The sequence below is a fragment of the Bos mutus genome, chromosome 3, assembly GCF_027580195.1.
Source record: "Bos mutus isolate GX-2022 chromosome 3, NWIPB_WYAK_1.1, whole genome shotgun sequence".
NCBI classification, from domain to species: Eukaryota; Metazoa; Chordata; class Mammalia; order Artiodactyla; family Bovidae; genus Bos; species Bos mutus.
The window spans coordinates 33,539,851-33,560,364 of NC_091619.1; the positions used below are offsets into that span (position 1 = coordinate 33,539,851).

General features: G+C 37.7%; 1 protein-coding gene across 1 annotated transcript in view; it reads left to right on the plus strand.

The window, feature by feature from the left end:
- Positions 1-20,514, plus strand: part of LOC102268125 (mitochondrial adenyl nucleotide antiporter SLC25A24) — a 57,799-nt gene that overhangs the window by 26,507 nt on the left and 10,778 nt on the right. Inside the window, exons 5-8 of the mRNA XM_005891335.2 lie at positions 943-1,101; positions 3,777-3,929; positions 9,947-10,054; positions 11,511-11,678. Coding sequence (XP_005891397.1) covers positions 943-1,101; positions 3,777-3,929; positions 9,947-10,054; positions 11,511-11,678 — 588 coding nt within the window. The remainder of the gene's footprint in view (positions 1-942; positions 1,102-3,776; positions 3,930-9,946; positions 10,055-11,510; positions 11,679-20,514) is intronic.

Below are 20,514 nucleotides of genomic sequence, written 5' to 3' on the forward strand. Positions count from 1 at the left end.
GACATGACTTAGCAACTGAACAACAGAAAATGATGCCTTTTCAACTATGAGTATAAAATAATACTATATTAGTAGTTCAGTTGCCTTGATAAAATGTATGCTTATGTGAAATCATATTTGTGTAATCAAATTATTATTTTATCTTTGGAGATAGTTAATAGTTGAGGCTATAATCATGTATCCATTTTTTTGATAGTAAAAATGAAGTAGAGGGTTTCTATTGTAGCATAGCTTCTAACCCTGACATTCTTAACTATAAAATCCTTTACACTAGAACCATTTAGATAATAAAGCTGTAAAAATATTATTGTACAGTTTTGTTTCTGTCACGTTATATTTGTAATCCATTGTAATGTTTAGAATAGATTGAAAGGTAGATAATTTTAAACAGTACCTACCTGTTAGCTAAATTTTTAAATGGCAAGTTAGATTTATAAAAATATTTATAGACAGGAAATAAGTTTAGGACATTCACATTACAATTTTAATTTAATTTTCATTTATATATTTAGAGCACATATCATGATATAAAATATAATGTAGATATAATTTTGAGATAAAAGGAGTATCTTTGAAGAACTGACAAAATAATTCTTTCTATAGCTAGTAAGATTCTCTACATCTGATAAAACACTGCTCTTTCATGCTAACTGAGACCTGGAAAAGTTATCCTGAATCTGTTAAGAAAATTTGTAATTGTTGGTATTGTAAATTTGTAATTACTGTTAATTTTCATTTCTTGTGGACTGATACTGTACTTTATTTAGTGTAAATAGGCAATTTATAATCCTAAATGCTCAGATTGGTTCAGTATAATACTTTCTAAGGATTGAAACTGATCTTTATAAAATAACACGTAATTCTTCTCTCAAAGAAACAAACCTTCTGGAATGATCTATCTTTAATTGAAGGAGCCTGGGGATTTTTCTTCCATTTTAACAGGGTATTGACATAGGAGATAGTTTAACTATTCCAGATGAATTCACAGAAGATGAAAAAAAGTCGGGACAGTGGTGGAGGCAGCTTTTGGCAGGAGGTGTTGCCGGGGCCGTCTCTCGGACAAGCACAGCCCCTCTGGATCGTCTGAAAGTCATGATGCAGGTGAGCTTTAGGACCTTGTGTCTAAGTGCGTCCAAAATACTCTGAAATAGTGAGAAATGTGGTACTTTGAAAAAAGATAAAAGATATCTCAGTAATAATCATACCTTTAAAAAGGAGTCTCTCATTTTTATTGCTATTAATCCTAAATTCAGTCCATGTAAGTATTTATTTTAAATTGTTGGTACATATGTATGTGGTCAGTCACTCAGTCGTGTCTGACTCTTTGTGACCCTATGGACTATAGCCTGCAAGGTTCCTCTGTCTGTGGGCTTTTCCAGGTAAGAATACTGGAATGGGTTGCCATTTTCTTCTCCAGGAAGGTGTGATGAACTTTTAATCTTGGCATCCTGTGCCTATTCAAATGTTTAATTAGAAAGGAAAATCTCTGGCCATTGTTGTAGTACTCTCCTTAAACTACTTATATTTTCCTTCTACTTTATGTACTTTCTTAAAAGAGGGTTTTTTTCTGAAATCTAGACTGTTGGAACAAGGATGTAATTTAAAAAGTTATTCTAAATCTGAGGTTAGCAGAAGGGACCTGGTTTTATAGATTGACTTTGCTATTTACTAGCAGTGTAACCCTGGCTGGTTGGTGCTCATTATGGTAACCCATTTAATCTAATAATGCAGCCAGGGGATTTTATCCTCATATTATCTGGCTCAGAGAGTTGAATAACTTTTCCCTCACAACAAATTAGACAAGGAATGGAGTGTTTTTGACTATATTTCTCATACTGCCTGAAACCCCTGAGGCTTCATTTTCTTTCATTCTAGAATGGGAGCAAGACTATCTAGCAAGAGTGGTAAAAACATTAAACAATGTAAGTTATGGGAAAATGCCTGGTAGGCTGGAATACCCCCCTAGAATATAGTAGTTGCTTTAAGAAGGTTTTTAAAAAATTGTATTATTGTTCCTGTGGTCAGTACTTTTGTATTTGTCCTTAGATTTCTGTACAGAATGATTTCTGACAATATTTTCAACGAGAATTCATCTAGAATATATCTACATCTCAAAATATATTTAGGGGTAACGATACTACTTTAAAAAGAAAGGAGAGAGAATCAGCATGTATTTTTGTTTTTAGGAATGGTAGTAAATTGGCTGAGAAATTTTGAATAAGCTTTCATCTTTCCTTTGTCATATTTTACTGTGCAGTTTATTTAAAATAAAATGGATATATTTTGACTTTATTTCCTACAAGTTCAGAAAGTTTCTCAAAGTACCTTTGGATTCAGTAATTCACAGAACTCACTTTAAGGTTTTATACTTATGGTTATGGTTTATTATAGCTAAAGATACAGATTACAATCAGCCAAGGAGCAAAGAACATAGGGCTGAGTCCATGGAAGAGTCAAATGCAGAATTTCTGTTGTTTTCTCCCCGAAGAGTCACAGTGTGTTATTTCTTGGCATCAGCCTGTGACAACATGCACAGAGTTGCACACTGGTCAAGGAAGCTCACCTAAGTCTTTGATGTTGAGGGTTTTTATTGTGACTACATCACATACTGCCCTCGTGGCTAACGTTTAATCTTCAGCCCCTCCGATCTTTTTTTTTTTTTTTTTAATGTAGTAGTGACTCATTTTGTGTAAGCTGAAACAATCAGAAGAATAGCTGACTTTTGACAGAGAAGGAGATATACTGTATGACTTCCCTTAAATGTGGAATCTAAAAAGAAATTATACAATGAGCTTGCTTACAAAACAAGAAGAGATTCACAGGCTTAGAGAACAAACTTATGGTTGCCAGAGGGAAGGGATAGTTAGGGAGCTTGGGATGGACGTGTGGCGCACTGCTATATTTAAAATGGAAAGCCAATGAGGACCTACTGCTCCTGGTAGCACATGGAACTGCTCGATGTTATGTAGAAGCCTGGATGGGAGGGGAATTTGGAGGAGAATGGATACATGTGAATGTATGGCTGATTCCTTCTGCTGTTCACCTGAGAGTATCACAACATTGCTAATTGGCTATATCCCAATGCAAAATAAAAACAAAAAAGGATAGCTGACTTCTTTATTTGGGGTTTATTATATGTAATCAGTTTTAGATAGAGGCAAGCATAGGGTCTAGTTTATTTAAACAACTATGACATTGGTAGTACGAGTCAGGTAATTTATTGATAGTCTCGGGGTCAAGAGTTCACACATGATACCTCAAGATAAGCCATGGAATGTACAGGTTTTGTTTTTGGTGTCAGGCTATGTATATCCTAGTCTCTATGGTTCTGATAAACATAATATCCAAATTGTTTTCAGTCCTATTTATATTTCATGTCTGTCTTATTTCTCAGAGGGGAGGAATAATATATTGCCTTCACTATATTTTTCTAATTTTTCTTACATTGAACTTGCTCATATGCCAAAGGGTGTTTCATAGCCTAATAAGTATTAAGTTGGTTCATTTTATCTTATGAGTGTTGTTCATGATTTTAATTTCGATCATGTCTTCTCTGCTTTCCCAAAATGAGAATATCAATTTTTCTTAGAGTCAGGCTTCTACAATGGTGGTAATAGTTCTTCCCATTATATATTTTCTCAACCTTCTATATTTTCAAATACATCTTTTTGTAGTAATAAATAGTATTGAAGGAAAGAGAGTGGTTGTATTGCTGCTTTAGAAATAGTAATGATAGTATCTCAACAGTATTTTATATCATTTTGCTTTATTTTTAGGTCCATGGATCAAAATCAGCGAAAATGAACATATATGGCGGCTTTCAACAGATGGTGAAAGAAGGAGGTATCCGCTCGCTTTGGAGAGGAAATGGTACAAATGTCATTAAAATTGCTCCTGAGACAGCTGTTAAGTTCTGGGCGTATGAACAGGTAATAGTTATCATCTATGGAATTTGTTAACAAGGAGGAGTCAAACTGATTCAATAACAATTAAAATACCTAAAATATTAGATTATTATTTTAATACCTGATAATTTTCCACATATACTCTATGAAGAATTTCTGTTACAGGAGATTAGATTAATTTAGAGATTCCACACTAAATTCTGGGATTCTGAATTTCATATTACTTATATCAGAAAGGTTTTTGTGTTTTCTAAGTAGCTCTTAAAGGAAATGCAAGATTTTAGCTTACTCATTTTGAATTCAGAATAGAAGTTGCACATGAACATAAGTTTTTATGAAAGTGTCCCCATCCAGAATCTGGAAGGAAAACTTTTAAGTTCAGATCCTTTGTGTAATCTGACATTGCTATAAAACTGAGTTGAATTTAGAATGAAAGCTCCATCAGTTGGGGGCTTGGCTGCTTCTCCATGCACTCTAGCACATGGACAGAGCCTGGCATGTGATAAGTCTTCAATAAGTGTTGAATGAGTGAGTGAATGAGTAAATGAATGAATGTGATTTACTTCTGAATTAACCTTTCTGTTAATTTGATGTTAAAAGGAAATACACTAGTGGATTTTAGAATTGGCTTCTCTATATGGTCCGTAGCAGAGTTGTCTAGTTAAGCATGCACAAAATTATTCTTTCCATGATTTCTTTTGTCATTGTTAACCATAGATAATAAGAACCTTGAAATTTAACTCCACCTTATATGTTGTATTATTTCAAATAGATTTTTGATTATTTTTGAGAGTGTTTAGTTTTTTGTTTTTTTTTTTTTTTAGTGTTTAGTTCTTGAGCAACAGAATACTCTTGAGAAGGTTACAAAGTCTAGAGGAGTCTTTCCTTGGCTTAAAAAATAGAGAAGCAAAGAAAAAAATTGAAAAAAATCTAGCCTCTATGACTTAAATTATAGCCTGTCATTGGGAAGGATATTTTCCCTCTATGAAATCATGAGTTAGGGCTTACATTTTAGATACCTGTAGGTTATTCTGACCACATACTGGATTTTATGATAGGAAAGCCAGAGCCTAAAACAAATATTGAAGTATATTAATAAAACCATTATTCCGTAGGCAGGAAGTCAGTATTTGTAGAAGTTTGTATTAGTGTAAGCAGATATGTGTGTTACACTTTATGCTACGTGGCTAATTTTCACTTTGGACACCACCAACAGGCATCCTCTGCTTCCATCCAGCCAGACTCCTTTCTGGGTGCTCTTCACAGTATTCTAATTTCTGCATGATAACTTTTCTTAGAGATCAGGAGACAGCTCTCTGCGCAAGGTGGTGCAGTGTCCTTGTGGTGGTCTCTGGGGCCTGTTTTGCCTGTTTATTTTCTCTCCCTGGTGTAAGTCTGTTTATCCCTCAGGGCTCTGTTAAGTCCAGCTTCCTATTAGAAGCATTTCCTAAGCATCCCAACCAAAACTGATGCCTCAGCTGCCTGACTTCCTTAGAATACTATATTATGGAATATTCAGTTTTCCATTGGATAATAGACAACCCATTCTTTTCCCCAGTGAATTGTAAACTACTTTGGGATAACTATTATGCCATACATATTCTCAAATTTCCCAGAGTACCTAGCTAGCTCCCTTCTGGATTCAAATAGGTTTTGTTTCATTGAAAAACTAACAGTTTAGAAAAATGGAGAAAAGGATAGTGTCAGCCTGGTAGGTAGATGTCTTAAACACATCAACAGAGGATAAAGTGGTGGTCCATTTTGGTTCTCACTGGTATAACAGTGTGATTTTATCAGGATCAGGGAGGCAGTGTCGTGGTGTGTTCTCATGGTTTCAGCTGCCATCTGTATTCTAACTGCCTTCCCTTCTAGCATTTTTCTATTCCTCTTAGTACCTACACATCCACCTGTGCACTGCATATCTGTGCATCTCCACCTAGATATCCCAGGGGTACTTCACAGTCATCCCTCCACCACCCCTCCTCTAGTCACACAGACACACACACACAGACACACACGCACACATCCCATTCCTCTTTCTCTAGGTCTTACGGTGGTAAACATGATTCAGCACTTTACTGGAGAGTTATTTCCTCCAGGAAACCTTCCCTGTGTTTTCCTCTGTTAGAACTTTCATCAGAATTCAGTATTGAATTCAGGACTGTGAGCTTCCTTAGGCAGTATTTGTTTTCAGTGTATATTCCCAGTTCCGGAAAATCCCTGTTGAATGAATGAAAACAAAGAACTGCCAGAGCTGGGTTTGGAGCCCAAGGTTGCCCTCAGTCTTAAGTTCATTAAGATGAAAGGAAAGATGGGTATTTTGCACAGAAGTGGCAGCCCGTGGACAGAAATGTAGGCATGGGAGAGCATCATTCACTAAGGAAGCTGAAGTTTCACTGGGCTCAAGTGTCATGGAGTGGATGTCCAGGAAGATGTTGATGAAAACAGGCTGGAGAGATAGGCAGGAGCCAGATGTGATGGGAGTCTGGATTTTATCCGTGGGGAGGACATTACTGAAGTGTCCTATGTAGGGAAGTGGAATGAGTGTATTTGCATGTAAGATCAACCTGGAAAGTAGAGGTGTTGGAAGAGAGTGAGGCTCTATTGGAGGCAGGAAGACTATTTAAGGAAATAATTCAGGGATTCAGGTAGGAAATGATGAGTATCAGTATAAGGCAGTGGCTGCAGTGATTGGCAAAAAACTGATGTGAACTGAAAAATATTTGGGGAAATAGAAACAACAGAACTCACTGAGTGGATGTGGAGGTGAAAAAGAAGAATCAAGAATGATTTCTGATTTCTAACTTGAGCAACCAAATACGCAGAAAAGACAAGAAGAATCAATCTTGAGATCAAATGACAGGTTGCATTTTGCACAGGCTGGGCTTTAGCTCTTTCTGTAACATGTAGAAGGAGTAGACAATAGGACCTTTGATCTCTGATAGGTTGTTATTGAGGTGAAGGCTTTGGAATAGATCACTCAAGAAGACTTACAGAATGTGAAGAGTTCTGGGGATAGGCCCAGGGAGAAGTAGAAGGAGAAACCTGCAAAGGAGACTGAGAAGGAGCAGCCAAGGGGACAGAAAGGAATTCATAGAAAGTGATGGCCTAGGAGTCAGAGGAAGAAGAGACTTTCATGAAGGGTAGGAAATATGATAAAAAGTTTTATCTTTTAGGATTTATCACCTCAGGGATAGGAAAACTTGGTATAAATGTTTCAGAGAAGTAGTGAGGTGAGAAACCAGTTGAGATGAGCTAAAGGGAATGGGAGGCGAAGAAAACTGGACAGTAGACACCTTTGTTAGGAATTTACCTTCAATGAAAGGGAGGAGAAAAGACAAGGGAGAGAGTGAGAATGGAAGGATGTTGGATTTTGATATTTTGTTTTCATGGCATGCCTGTGGCTGAAGGAAGCATGTCAGTACAAAGAAGGAAGTTAAAAAATATAAGTGAGACAGTTAGATAAGTGTTGCAGGTATTCAGGGAAAGTATGTGTGTCGGGTAGGAGTGGAAGGGCGGGGGAAGAAATGTTATCCAGATTGTGGCAGGATTTGCCTTTGACTGCATGGAGAACTCTTCTCATGTCAGCTTAGGAAGAAGTGAATGTGGGTGATTCTGCGGGAAGTGGACAAAAATACCAAGATATCCTTGCCTGATGGCCTCTTTGTTCTTTCTTGAGTTCCCAAGAAAGGACTTTTTTTTTTTTTTTTTTTTAGAATGAGGGAGGAAGTGGTACTGGAAGCTGGAGGAGAATGGAATGGAGAAGGTTGAAATATTGATATTCTGACAAATGGAGAGAGCGTTGACATGGATAGGGTGGATGGAAAGAAAAACAAATTGGAAGAAAGAAAGGAAATAAATTGAAATCCTGAAAAGGTTTTGAATGGCTTTGAGAGCCCATCTAAACCTCCTTTGAAAAAGTCAAATTCTGTGGCCTTGAGCAAGCCTCTTAAAGCCTCTGTCACCTGACAGCACATCCCTGGGGTAGAAACTAAGCTTGGTGACATAGGGTTAAGCCCTTGTCACCTTGCCTAACCCTGTATCTCTGTCCTCAACTCTTCCCTTTGTGCATGGCATGTTTTGGGGTGCAAAAGCCCCAAACCCGTACTCTTAAAATATTTATTCTCTACCAGGCACTAAGTATTTACTGAGTCCTTTTGATGGGTGCTTTGGGTTGGGGTACAGTATGTAAAAGATACATCTTCAAGGTTCCTATTCATATGCAGGATGGTTGTCGATAAATTGTATTTAATGATTGTGATGATCTAACATACAGGAAAATTAATAGGGCCTATGCAGAAGAGGAGTTTTGGTTATTAACATTATGATGTAGTTCAAGAAATAGAGCCCATAGAAACATTGACTTTTGGGGGAGGCAGATATCTGCCATTTGGGGAACTTTTTGAAATTGTATTCAATTTTTATCATGAGCAGAGAAGCACAACTTTACTAGGACAAAGTATTCCTGTAATTTTGCACTAAGTTCTTCTGATTTTAAGGAATTGAACTCTGGCTGGCTCAGGAAAGCCAGGTCGGGGTGGCGGTAGGGGTCACTGTGGGGATGCCTGGGGCATTAAGGGGAGGAACCTTAGGGAGTGCAGAAGTGGAACCTCGCTGACCTGTCCCTTCTCCGTGTGTCTGCTTCTTTGTCACGTTGTCCATTTCTCCCTCTGGTATCAGTGCCTAATTACATGTGTAGACCCATGTCACAATTCTAGGAGAAAGAATCTGATTTGCTTGGCTTCTAACCACAGTCTAATTTGGGCAGAGGTTTTCTCTCCAAGCTGTATAAAGATGATAATGATAATAATAGTAATAACAACAACAATGTTTATTGAACATTTGCCCAGCACTGTGCTGTGTTATATGTGTTACCTAATAATTCTTTCAACAACCCCATTTGGTATAGGTATTGTTATCACAGATGAGGCACCTGCAGTTTGGGTATGTTTGTGAACTTACTCAGAGCCATATAGTTGTATGTTCAGGGTTCCTGTTCAGGTCTGCCTGCCTTTGGAGCCCATGATATTAACATCCTGCCCCATCAATATTTTGGCTGCACTTGTGCCAGACTTCCACCCATGGCCGGATGAGCCTTGTCACTTGCTTTAGTACTGGTGGGCCAATACTGGTGGGGTCTGGGGTTGTTTTGTTAGTGTAATCATACGTATTATCTACAAAAACTGTTTTTTCTAAGTTGTTTTATTATGTGTTTGTTACTGATTTATTTGTACTGGTGAAAACCATGGGGACAGTATCTAAAAGCTGTGAGACTTTATTAACCTATGCATTTGGAGAAGAATGCTGTGATTCTGTTTCAGCAAAGGAGCTACAGGGTCACCTCTGTGGACCATCTGTGTTTTGTGGAATTCTAACTTGAAAATCACTCTCCAGTAAATGAGTCTATTGGCATTCAAGCCTTGCTTTTCTGTTAGATACTGTTAATGCAGTGTGTGCATTTTGAGAAACATCGCATTGTCAATTAATTGGTTTCTAGGAGCTGATTTGTATTTTGGTATTTTGTCTTAGCTTGGGCTGCCATAACAGAGCACCATATGCTGGGTGGTTTAAAGAATGGAAGTTTATTTCTCATGGTTCTAGAGCTGGGGAATCTGTCATCAAGGTGCTTCGGTTTCTGGTGAGGGCTGTCATTTTGGCTTGCAGATGGCCACCCTTTCACTGTCTGTGCACATGGCCTTTCTTTGGTGTATGCGTGTTGGGTGAGGGGGGAGATAGACAGAAAGGAAGAGGCAGAGAAAAGTGAAGGGGAGGGAGGGAGGATGAGATTGAACATGTATGTGGGAGAAAGGTAAAGAGCTCTCTGATGTCTCTTGTAAGAACATTAACCCTGTCATGAGGGCCCAATCTCATGATCAGACCATAATTTCTCCCAAAGGCGCCATCTCCAGATACCATGCATTGGAGGTTAATGCAGTTTCAAAATATGAATCTGGGGTGGGGGGTGGGAGGGAGAAAGAGGGGAAGAACGCAGTTCATTGTATAGCAAATATTAATGCACATTTAAAACTTCATTTACACAGTACAAGAAGTTGCTTACTGAGGAAGGACAGAAAATAGGAACCTTTGAGAGATTTGTATCTGGTTCCATGGCTGGAGCAACTGCACAGACTTTTATTTATCCTATGGAGGTAAGTACTGTTGTGAAGTCTTTTGTATTAATGGTGTTTGTATTTTTATCTATTGCTGCATAATAGGTTATCCCAAAATTAACAGTTTAAAACATATTTATCATTTAAACTGTTTCTGTGGGGTCACAGTTTCTGTGGGGTCAGGAGTCTGGCCTCTGGTTCAGGATTTCTCACAACCTGCAGTCAGGGTGTCAGCCAGGGCTGCAGTCCCTGCAGGTATCAATGGGGGATGGACTTCCTCTTAAGTTTATTCATGTGTGTATTGCCAGGGCTCCATAGCTATTGGTTGAAGATATCAGTTCCTTATTGCATGGGCCTCTCCATAGGATGCTGTGTATCCTTATAACATGGTAGCTGTATTTTTTTCCAAATCAGTTATCAAAGAGAACACCCAAGATGGAAATTGCACTCTTTGGTCATATCTGCTCTACTTTGTAGGTTGCACAGACTGCCCCTGGTAGACTGTGGAAGGGGATACATATGGTATAAATACCAGGAGGCTGGGAGAGTTGGGGTTTATCTTGAAGGCTGGTTGCAATAGTGTTAGTAAGAATTAGAACACCCAATTCTCTCTAAAGAGTTTCTGTACCATAAATTTTATAATGGAACCTTAGAATTAGATTAGGTGATGGTAATCCTAACTGGACATCCTTCCAATAGAGCATAGATTAGCAAACCATGGATCTGTGAACTATTTTGTACAGCCTTTTTTTTGGTTTTTGCATTTTTACCTTTCAAAGGTGGTTTAAAAAACAAAACAACAAAATACAAAACCAAAGAATTTGCCTCAGAGACCTGGTATTTTAGTCCTGCAGAAACTAAAATATTCACTTTATAGAAAAAGTTCACCAACTCCTCCTTTAGGGTAAAAATAATATTACAGATGTGGATATCTATTGATATGACAAAGGGTTTTTTAATAACTGAAAAGACCTAAGAAATACCGTTAATTTTCATCTTTATGGTATGTATGTTAATATAGCTTTCCTTTCAAGCATCTTAATATTATTGTTCATATTACTCCACACATCCCTCAAAAGATATCCTAATTAATATCTAAGCTTCCTCTTACATCCTCCACCTCAGTTAATAGCATCACCTTCCCTCTATCCTGCTGGCCACATCCTGAGTTCCATGCTAGAAACTCTTGAGTCATCCTTCCCCCTTCCTCCATATCTAATTTGTCACAGTTTTGTTAAGATATCAATAGATTATCTCTGTTTCCTCTGCCACTCCCTAATTCAGATTCTATTTAAACTAAAGCATCTTCTTGTCTCTGGTCTTAGACCCTCAAGAGAGATACTGTGTAAGAGTTTCTTACACATCAACAAATTGGACAGTCATTTGAGTGACAATATATGCTAGGTATTTGTTCTCTGTAAAATTACTTCTTTCAAATTCTATGATGATAGCATTAGTGTGAATAATAGTATTTGTTATATTCTTTCATAACCAGGTTCTGAAAACCAGGCTGGCTGTAGGCAAAACTGGACAATACTCTGGAATGTTTGATTGTGCCAAGAAGATATTGAAATATGAAGGCATGGGAGCTTTTTACAAAGGTTATGTTCCCAATTTATTAGGCATCATACCTTATGCAGGTATAGATCTTGCTGTATATGAGGTGAGTTTGTAGCAATCTTTTGAATCCAACAATATAGTTAAGTAGTTCTCATTGTTAGAATTTGACTTTATATGGAGAAGTACATGTCTGCCAGGAAACAGTTTGTAAACGAAAGTAAATTCAAGGGTGTATTCTTTGATCTTTCTGAGACCCCATATGCCTGTGATCTTTTGTATTAGATTTCCCTGTTAATTATTTCTATTAATGAAGATAATAGACTCACATTCAGATATAGTTGTTTAATTCTCTAATACCATATACAAAAATAAAATAAAAATAGATTAAAGTGCTAAGGCTGGATACCATAAAACTCCTAGAGGAAAACATAGGCAGAACAAGTCTTCAACATAAATCACAGAAGTATCTTTTTGGACCTATCTCCTAGAGTAAGGGAAATAAAAACAAAAATAAATAAATGGAACCTAATTAAACTTAAAAAGCTTTTGCTCAACAAAGGAAGCCATAAACAACATGAAAAGACTACATGTAGACTAGGATAGAATATTTGCAAACAGTGCTACCAGTGAGGGGTTAATTTCCAAAATTCACAAACAGCTTAATATCAAGAAACAACCTAATTAAAAAAATCAGCAAAAGGCCTCAACAAACATTTCTCCCAAGAAGACATATAGGTGGTCAACAGGCACATGAAAATATGCTCAATATCACGAATTATTAGGGAAGTGCAGATCAAAGCTACAGTGAAGTATCACCTCACAGCAGTCAGTTGGCCATCATTAAAAAGTCTAAAAGTAATAAATGCTGGACACAGTGTGGAAAAAAGGGAATCCTTGTACACTGTTGGTAGGAATGTTAGTTGGTACAACCATTATGGAAAAACAGTATGAAAGTTCCTTAAAAAATAAAAATAGAGCTACCATATGCTTCTGCAGTTCCATTCCTGGGTGTGTATCCAGAGAAAACTTTAATTTGAAAAGATACATGCACCTCAGTGTTCATATCAGCACTATTTAGCCAAGACATGGAAGCTACCTAAGGTCCAGTAACAGAGGAATGGATAAAGAATATGTATTTATACACAGTGGAAACTCAGCCATAAAAAAATGAAATAATGTCATTTGCAGCAAGATGGATGGACCTTGTTTTGTTTAGTTGCTAAGTAGTGTCTCACTGTTTGCCACCCAATGGACTTTAGCCTGCCAGGCTCCTCTACCCATGGGATTTCCCAGGCAAGAATACTGGAATGGGTTGCCACTTCCTTCTCCAGGGGATCTTCCCAATCCAGGGATCAAACCCATGTCTCCTGCATTGGCAGGGGGATTATTTACCACTGAGCTACTGTATAACACAGGAAACTATATTTGATGTCTTATAATAACCTATAATGGAAAATAATCTGAAAAAAAAGACTGTATAACTGAATCACTTTGCTGTATACCTGAAGCTAACGCAACATTGTAAATTAGTTATACTTAAAAAAAATTATTACAGATGTAGTTGTTCAGCTTGGAAGATGATACTAGGGATTTTGAAGAGAGAGATAATAAGCAAAAATGGCATATTTTCTTTGGTTTGTAAAAATTTCATATTGATAAAGCCAAGAGACTGATGTGTGAGTAGCACAGATTTATTCTTTGTACTTGCCAGCCTGAAGAAACCTAGCAGGAAATAATCAAACACAAATCATTTATTTGGGATCAAAGAATTGCAATTCAGTACATCCAGATTTGGGTAGCAATATCAACATTGTCTGCTAGGGAGTAAAAGGGGTTTTTAATGGCAAAGAAGGGAGGTTTGCATTACAAAGAATTTTAGAGGGAGCTGAAGGCAGAATTTAGTTGGCGAAACATGATTGATGGCTAAGGCTATCACTGGAGGGAGATAAGAATTCATTACTGTGACAAGTTGTCAGTGTTCTTGCAGAGTCCTTGGACTGTCTGTGGTGTGGCCCAGTTCTTAAGTTCATGGTTCCACCTGGTGAGACGTACATAAGGTCTAACTCTTGAATGGCCTTTTGGCTTCATTTTAAAACCCCTTGACATAAATGACTCCATTTTATTTCACATATCACCCTTTTGATCAAGATCATTCTCTAAAAGCATTTCCAAACAACTTAGAGGTTTGCTTTGTCCCATATCACTGGGATGGACCTGTGCCATAAAATCATGTTCCTTGTTGGGGAGAATTTTTAATCTCCAATGCTTACTTCAAAGAGTCAGTGTCAAAGAGTTAGACCACATTTGAGCAACAGGGAGATATTCAGGAAATGACTCTTGGGCAGATTTGGTGACTCATAAGGAAGTTGTAAGTCACTGCTGCTGCTGCTGCTGCTGCTGCTAAGTCGCTTCAGTTGTGTCCGACTCTGTGCGACCCCAGAGACGGCAGCCCACCAGGCTCCTCCGTCCCTGGGATTCTCCAGGCAAGAATACTGGAGTGGGTTGCCATTTCCTTCTCCAATGCATGAAAGTGAAAAGTGAAAGTGAAGTCGCACAGTCCTGTCTGACTCCTAGCGACCCCATGGACTGCAGCCTATCAGGCTCCTCCATCCATGGGATTTTCCAGGCAAGAGTACTGGAGTGGGGTGCCATGCTAAGGGTTAATAACTGACCAGTTAGGATCAGACAGTAATGAGTAGTTTTGCCACTATGTAAAGGGAGAAGAGTTGCAAGGTTGAGCTTGTTGTAGCAGGGTTATGTCACAAGTTAGTAATGATATTTCATATGGGGTAAGACAGCTTGCAGAAAGGTATTGAGTGTGATGAGAATTGAGCAAGCCTCCTGTTGCATGGGGGAACATAGATGATAAGTGGAGAGACAGTAACCATTTCCTCAGTTATGTTGTAAAGGCTGCTGCTTCTGAAATAGCTGTTATGCATGGAGGCAGACCTCTGGCCACAGGTCCGATTGTTGAGTGTCATAGCCAAGAGATTGGTGTTGACCTCTGTGCCTTTGAATGAGCAATCCTAACGCATTTCTCTGCTCTTGTACATGAGGTAGAAAGGGGGAAGCTGATAATTAGAATGGCCTAAAGCAGGAGACAACAAAGTCCACTTCTCAGGTTCTGGAGCCATAAAGATGTTTTCTTCCTATTCTAGAGGATCTTGTCTTTGAGCTTTGAGCAATGAATAAAGAGGCTGGGCAACTAAAAGTGTTTGGTCAGCTCAAGATGTTTTATTTATTTATTTTAGGCTGGTGGACTTTTTTTTTTAATTAATTAATTTATTTTTATTGGAGGCTAGTTTCTTTACAATATTGTGGTGCATTTTGCCATACATTGACATGAATCAGCCATGGGTGTACATGTGTTCCCCATCCTGAACCCCCCTCCTATCTCCCTCCCCATCCCATCCCTCAGGGTCATCCCAGTGCACCAGCCCTGAGCACCCTGTTTCATGCATCAAACCTGGACTGGCAGTATGTTTCACATATGATAATATACATGTTTCAATGTTATTCTTTCAAATCATCCCACCCTCACCTTCTCCCACAGAGTCCAAAAGATTGTTCTTTACATCTGTGTCTCTTTTGCTGTCTCACATATAGGGTCATTGTTACCATCTTTCTAAATTCCATATATATGTGTTAGTATACTGTATTGGTGTTTTTCTTTCTGACTTCACTCTGTATAATAGTTTCCAGTTTCACCCACCTCATCAGAACTGATTCAAATGCATCCTTTTTAATGTCTGAGTAGTAAGTTATGACCAACTTAAATAGCATATTAAAAAGCAGAGACATTACTTTGCCAACAAAGGTCCATCTAGTCAAGGCTATGGTTTTTCCTGTGGTCATGTATGCATGTGAGAGTTGGACTGTGAAGAAGGCTAAGCGCCAAAGAATTGATGCTTTTGAACTGTGGTATTGGAGAAGACTCTTACGAATCCCTTGGACTGCAAGGAGATCCAACCAGTGCATTCTGAAGGAGATCAGCCCTGGGATTTCTTTGGAAGGAATGATGCTAAAGCTGAAACTCCAGTACTTTGGCCACCTCGTGCAAAGAGTTGACTCATTGGCCAAGTTCCTTGGCCCATTTTTTGATTGGTCCTTTATTTTTCTGGAATTGAGGTGCAGGAGTTGCTTGTATATTTTTTAGATTAATTCTTTGTCAGTTGCTTTGTTTGCTATTATTTTCTCCCATTCTGAAGGCTGTCTTTTCACCTTGCTTATAGTTTCCTTTGTTGTGAAAAAACTTTTAAGTTTAATTAGGTCCCATTTGTTTATTTTTGCTTTTATTTCCATTACTCTTGGAGGTGGGTCATAGAGGATCCTGCTTTGATTTATATCAGAGAGTGTTTTGCCTATGTTTTCCTCTAAGAGTGTTATAGTTTCTGGTCTTACATTTAGATCTTTAATCCATTTTGAGTTTATTTTTGTGTATGGTGTTAGAAAGTGTTCTAGTTTCATTCTTTTACAAGTGGTTGACCAGTTTTTCTAGCACCACTTGTTAAAGAGATTGTCTTTTCTCCATTGTATATTCTTGCCTCCTTTGTCAAAGGTAAGGTGTTCACAGGTATGTGGATTTATCTCTTGGCTTTCTATTTTGTTCCATTGATCTATATTTCTGTCTTTGTGCCAGTACCATACTGTCTTGATGACTGTGGCTTTGTAGTAGAGCCTGAAGTCAGGCAGGTTGATTCCTCCAGTTCCATTCTTCTTTCTCAAGATTGCTTTGGCTATTCAAGGTTTTTTGTATTTCCATACAAATTGTGAAATTATTTGTTCTAGTTCTGTGAAAAATACCATTGGTAGCTTGATAGGGATTGCATTGAATCTATAAATTGCTTTGGGTAGTGTACTCATTTTCACTATATTGATTCTTCCAATCCATGAACATGGTATATTTCTCCATCTATTTGTGTCATCTTTGGTTTCTTTCATCAGTGTTTTATAGTTTTCTATATATAGATCTTTTGTTTTTTTAGGTAGATTTCTTCCTGTTTTATTCTTTTTGTTGCAATGGTGAATGGAACTGTTTCCTTAATTTCTCTTTCTCTTTTCTCATTGTTAGTGTATAGGAATACAAGGGATTTCTGTGTGTTAATTTTATATTCTGCAACTTTACTATATTCATTGATAGGGTTTTCTATGTAGAGGATCATGTCATCTGCAAACAGTGAGAGTTTTGCTTCTTTTCCAATCTGGATTCCTTTTATTTCTTTTTCTTCTCTGACTGCTGTGGGTAAAACTTCCAAAACTATGTTGAATAGTAGTGGTGAGAGTGTGCATCCTTGTCTTGTTCCTGATTTTAGGGGAAATGCTTTCAATTTTTTACCATTGAGGATAATGTTTCCTGTGGGTTTATCATATATGGCTTTTATTATGTTGAGGTATGTTCCTTCTATGCCTGCTTTCTGGAGGGTTTTTTGTCATAAATGGATGTTGAATTTTGTCAAAGGCTTTCTCTGCATCTATTGAGATAATCATATGGTTTTTATCTTTCAGTTTGTTAATGTGGTGTATTATGTTGATTGATTTGCAGATATTGAAGAATCCTTGCATCCCTGGGATAAAGCCCACTTGGTCATGATGTATGATCTTTTTAATATGTTGTTGGATTCTGTTTGCTAGAATTTTGTTAAGGATTTTTGCGTCTGTGTTCACCAGTGATATTGGCCTGTGGTTTTCTTTTTTTGTGGCATCTTTGTCAGGTTTTGGTATTAGGGTGATGGTGGCCTCATAGAATGAGTTTGGAAGTTTACCTTCCTCTGCAATTTTCTGGAAGTGTTTGTGTAGGATAGGTGTTAGCTCTTCTCTAAATTTTTGGTAGAATTCAGCTATGAAGCTGTCTGGACCTGGGCTTTTGTTTGCTGGAAGATTTTTGATTACAGTTTCAATTTCCGTGCTTGTGATGAGTCTGTTAAGATTTTCTTCTTCTTCGTGGTTCAGTTTTGGAAAGTTATACTTTTCTAAGAATTTGTCCATTTCTTCCAAGTTGTCCATTTTATTGACATATAGTTGCTGATAGTAGTCTCTTATGATCCTTTGTATTTCTGTGTTGTCTGTTGTGATTTCTGCATTCTCATTTCTAAGTTTGTTGATTTGATTCTTCTCCCTTGTTTCTTGATGAGTCTGGCTAATGGTTTGTCTCTTTTATTTATCTTCTCAAAGAACCAGCTTTTAACTTGGTTGATTTTTGCTATGGTCTCCTTTGTTTGTTTTTCATTTATTTCTGCCCTAATTTTTAAGATTTCTTTCCTTCTGCTAACCCTGGGGTTCTTCATTTCTTCCTTTTATAGTTGCTTTAGTGTAGAATTAGGCTATTTATTTGATTTTTCTCTTGTTTCTTGAGGTAAGCTTGTATTGCTATGAACCTTCCCCTTAGCACTGCTTTTACTGAATCCTATAGGTTTTGGGTTGTCGTGTTTGCATTTTCATTCGTTTCTATACATATTTTGATTTCTTCTGTGATTTGTTGGTTATTCAGAAGCGTGTTGTTTAGCCTCCATATGTTTGTATTTTTAATAGTTTTTTTCTTGTAGTTGACATCTAATCTTACAGTATTGTGATCAGAAAAGATGCTTGGAATGATTTCAGTTTTTTTGCATTTACCAAGACTAGATTTATGGCCCAGGATGTGATCTACCCTGGAGAAGGTTCTGTGTACACTTGAGAAAAAGGTGAAATTCATTGTTTTGGGGTGAAATGTCCTATAGATATCAATTAGGTCTAACTGGTCCATTGTATCATTTAAAGTTTGTGTTTCCTTGTTAATTTTCTGTTTAGTTGATCTATCCATAGGTGTGAGTGGGGTATTAAAGTCTCCCACTATTATTGTGTTATTGTTAATTTCCCCTTTCATGCTTGTTAGCATTTGCCTTACATATTGCAGTGCTCTTACATTGGGTGCGTATATATTTATAATTGTTATATCTTCTTCTTGGATTGATCCTTCTTTGTCTCCTGTCACAGCCTTTATTTCAAAGTCTATTTTATCTTATATGAGTATTGCTAATCCTGCTTTCTTTTGGTCTCCATTTTCATGAAATATGTTTTTCCAGCCCTTCACTTTCAGTCTGTATGTGTCCCTTTTTTTGAGGTGGGTCTCTTGTCAACAGCGTGTATAGGAGTCTTATTTTTGTATCTATTCAGCCAGTCTTTTTCTTTTGGTTGGGGCATTGATAAGTATGATCCTGTTGCCATTTACTTTATTGTTTTGGGTTTGATTTTATACACCTTTTCTGTGTTTCCTGTCTAGAGAAGATCCTTTAGCATTTGTTGAAGAACTGTTTTAGTTGTGCTGAATTCTCTCAGCTTTTACTTGTCTGTAAAGCTTTTGATTTCTCCTTCATATTTGAATGAGATCTTTGCTGGGTACAGTAATCTGGGCTGTGGGTTTTTCTCTTTCATCACCTTAAGTATGTCCTGCCAATTCCTTCTGGCCTGAAGAGTTTCTATTGAAAGATCAGCTGTTGTCCTTATGGGAATCCCCTTGTGTGTTATTTATTGTTTTTCCCTTGCTGCTTTTAATATTTGTTCTTTGTGTTTGATCTTTGTTAATTTGATTAATATGTGTCTTGGGGTGTTTCACCTTGGGTTTATCCTGTTTGGGACTGTCTGGATTTCTTGGACTTGGGTGGCTATTTCCTTCCCCATTATAGGGAAGTTTTTAACTATTATCTCCTCAAGTATTTTCTCATGGCCTTTCTTTTTGTCTTCTTCTGGGACTCCTATGATTCAAATGTTGGGGCGTTTAACATTGTCCCAGAGGCCTGTGAGGTAGTCCTCATTTGTTTTAATTCTTTTTTCCTCTCTGCTTCATTTATTTCCACCATTTTATCTTCTACCTCCATTATTCTACTGTTGGTTCTCTCCAGAGTGTTTTTGATCTCATTTATTGCATTATTCATTATTGATTGACTCTTTTTTTATTTCTTCTAGGTCCTTGTTAAATATTTCTTGCGTCTTCTCAGTCCTTGTCTCCAGACTATTTATCTGTAAATCCATTTTGTTTTCAAGATTTTGGATCATTTTTGCTATCATTATTCTGAATTCTTTTACATTTAGACTCCCTATCTCCTCCTTTTTTGTTTGATTTGGTGGGCATTTATCTGTTCCTTTACCTGCTGAATATTTCTCTGCCTTTTCATCTTGTTTAGATCACTGTGTTTGGGGTGGCCTGTCTGAATGCTGGAAGTTTGTGGTTCCTCTTTATTGTGGAGGTTCCTCCTTGTGGGTGGGGTTGGACGAGTGGCTTGTCAAGGTTTCCTGGTTAGGGAAGCTTGTGTCGGTGTTCTGGTGGGTAGAGCTGGATCTCTTTTCTCTGGAATGCAATGAAGTGTCCAGTAGTGAGTTTTGAGGTGTCTATGGGTTTGGTGTGACTTTTGGCCCCCTGTATTTTAATGCTTAGGGTTATGTTCCTGCGTTATTGCAGAATTGGCTTGGTATGTCTTGCTCTGAAACTTGTTGGTTCTTGGGTGGAGCTTGGTTTCAGTGTAGGTATGGAAGCTTTTGGATGAGCTCTTGTCAATTAATGTTCCCTGGAGTCAGGAGTTTTCTGGTGTTCTAAAGCTTTGGATTTAAGCCTCCAACCTCTGGTTTTCAATATTATTCTTAAAGTAGCCTCAAGACTTCTCTATCCATAATGCACTGATGATAAAACATCTAGGTTAATTGAGAAAAGATTCTCCACAGTGGGGGACACCCAGAGAGGTTCACAGAGTTACATGGAGAAGAGAAGAGGAAGGAGGGAGATAGAGGTGACCTGAAGGAAAAGAGGGGGAATCAAAAGAGGAGAGAGCAATCTAGCCAGTAATCAATTCCCTATATGCTCTCCACAGTCTGGAACATTCAGAGAGGTTCACAGAGTTACACAGAGAAGAGAAGAGGGAGAAAGGAGATAGAGGTGACCAGGAGGAGAAGAGGGGGAATCAAAAGGA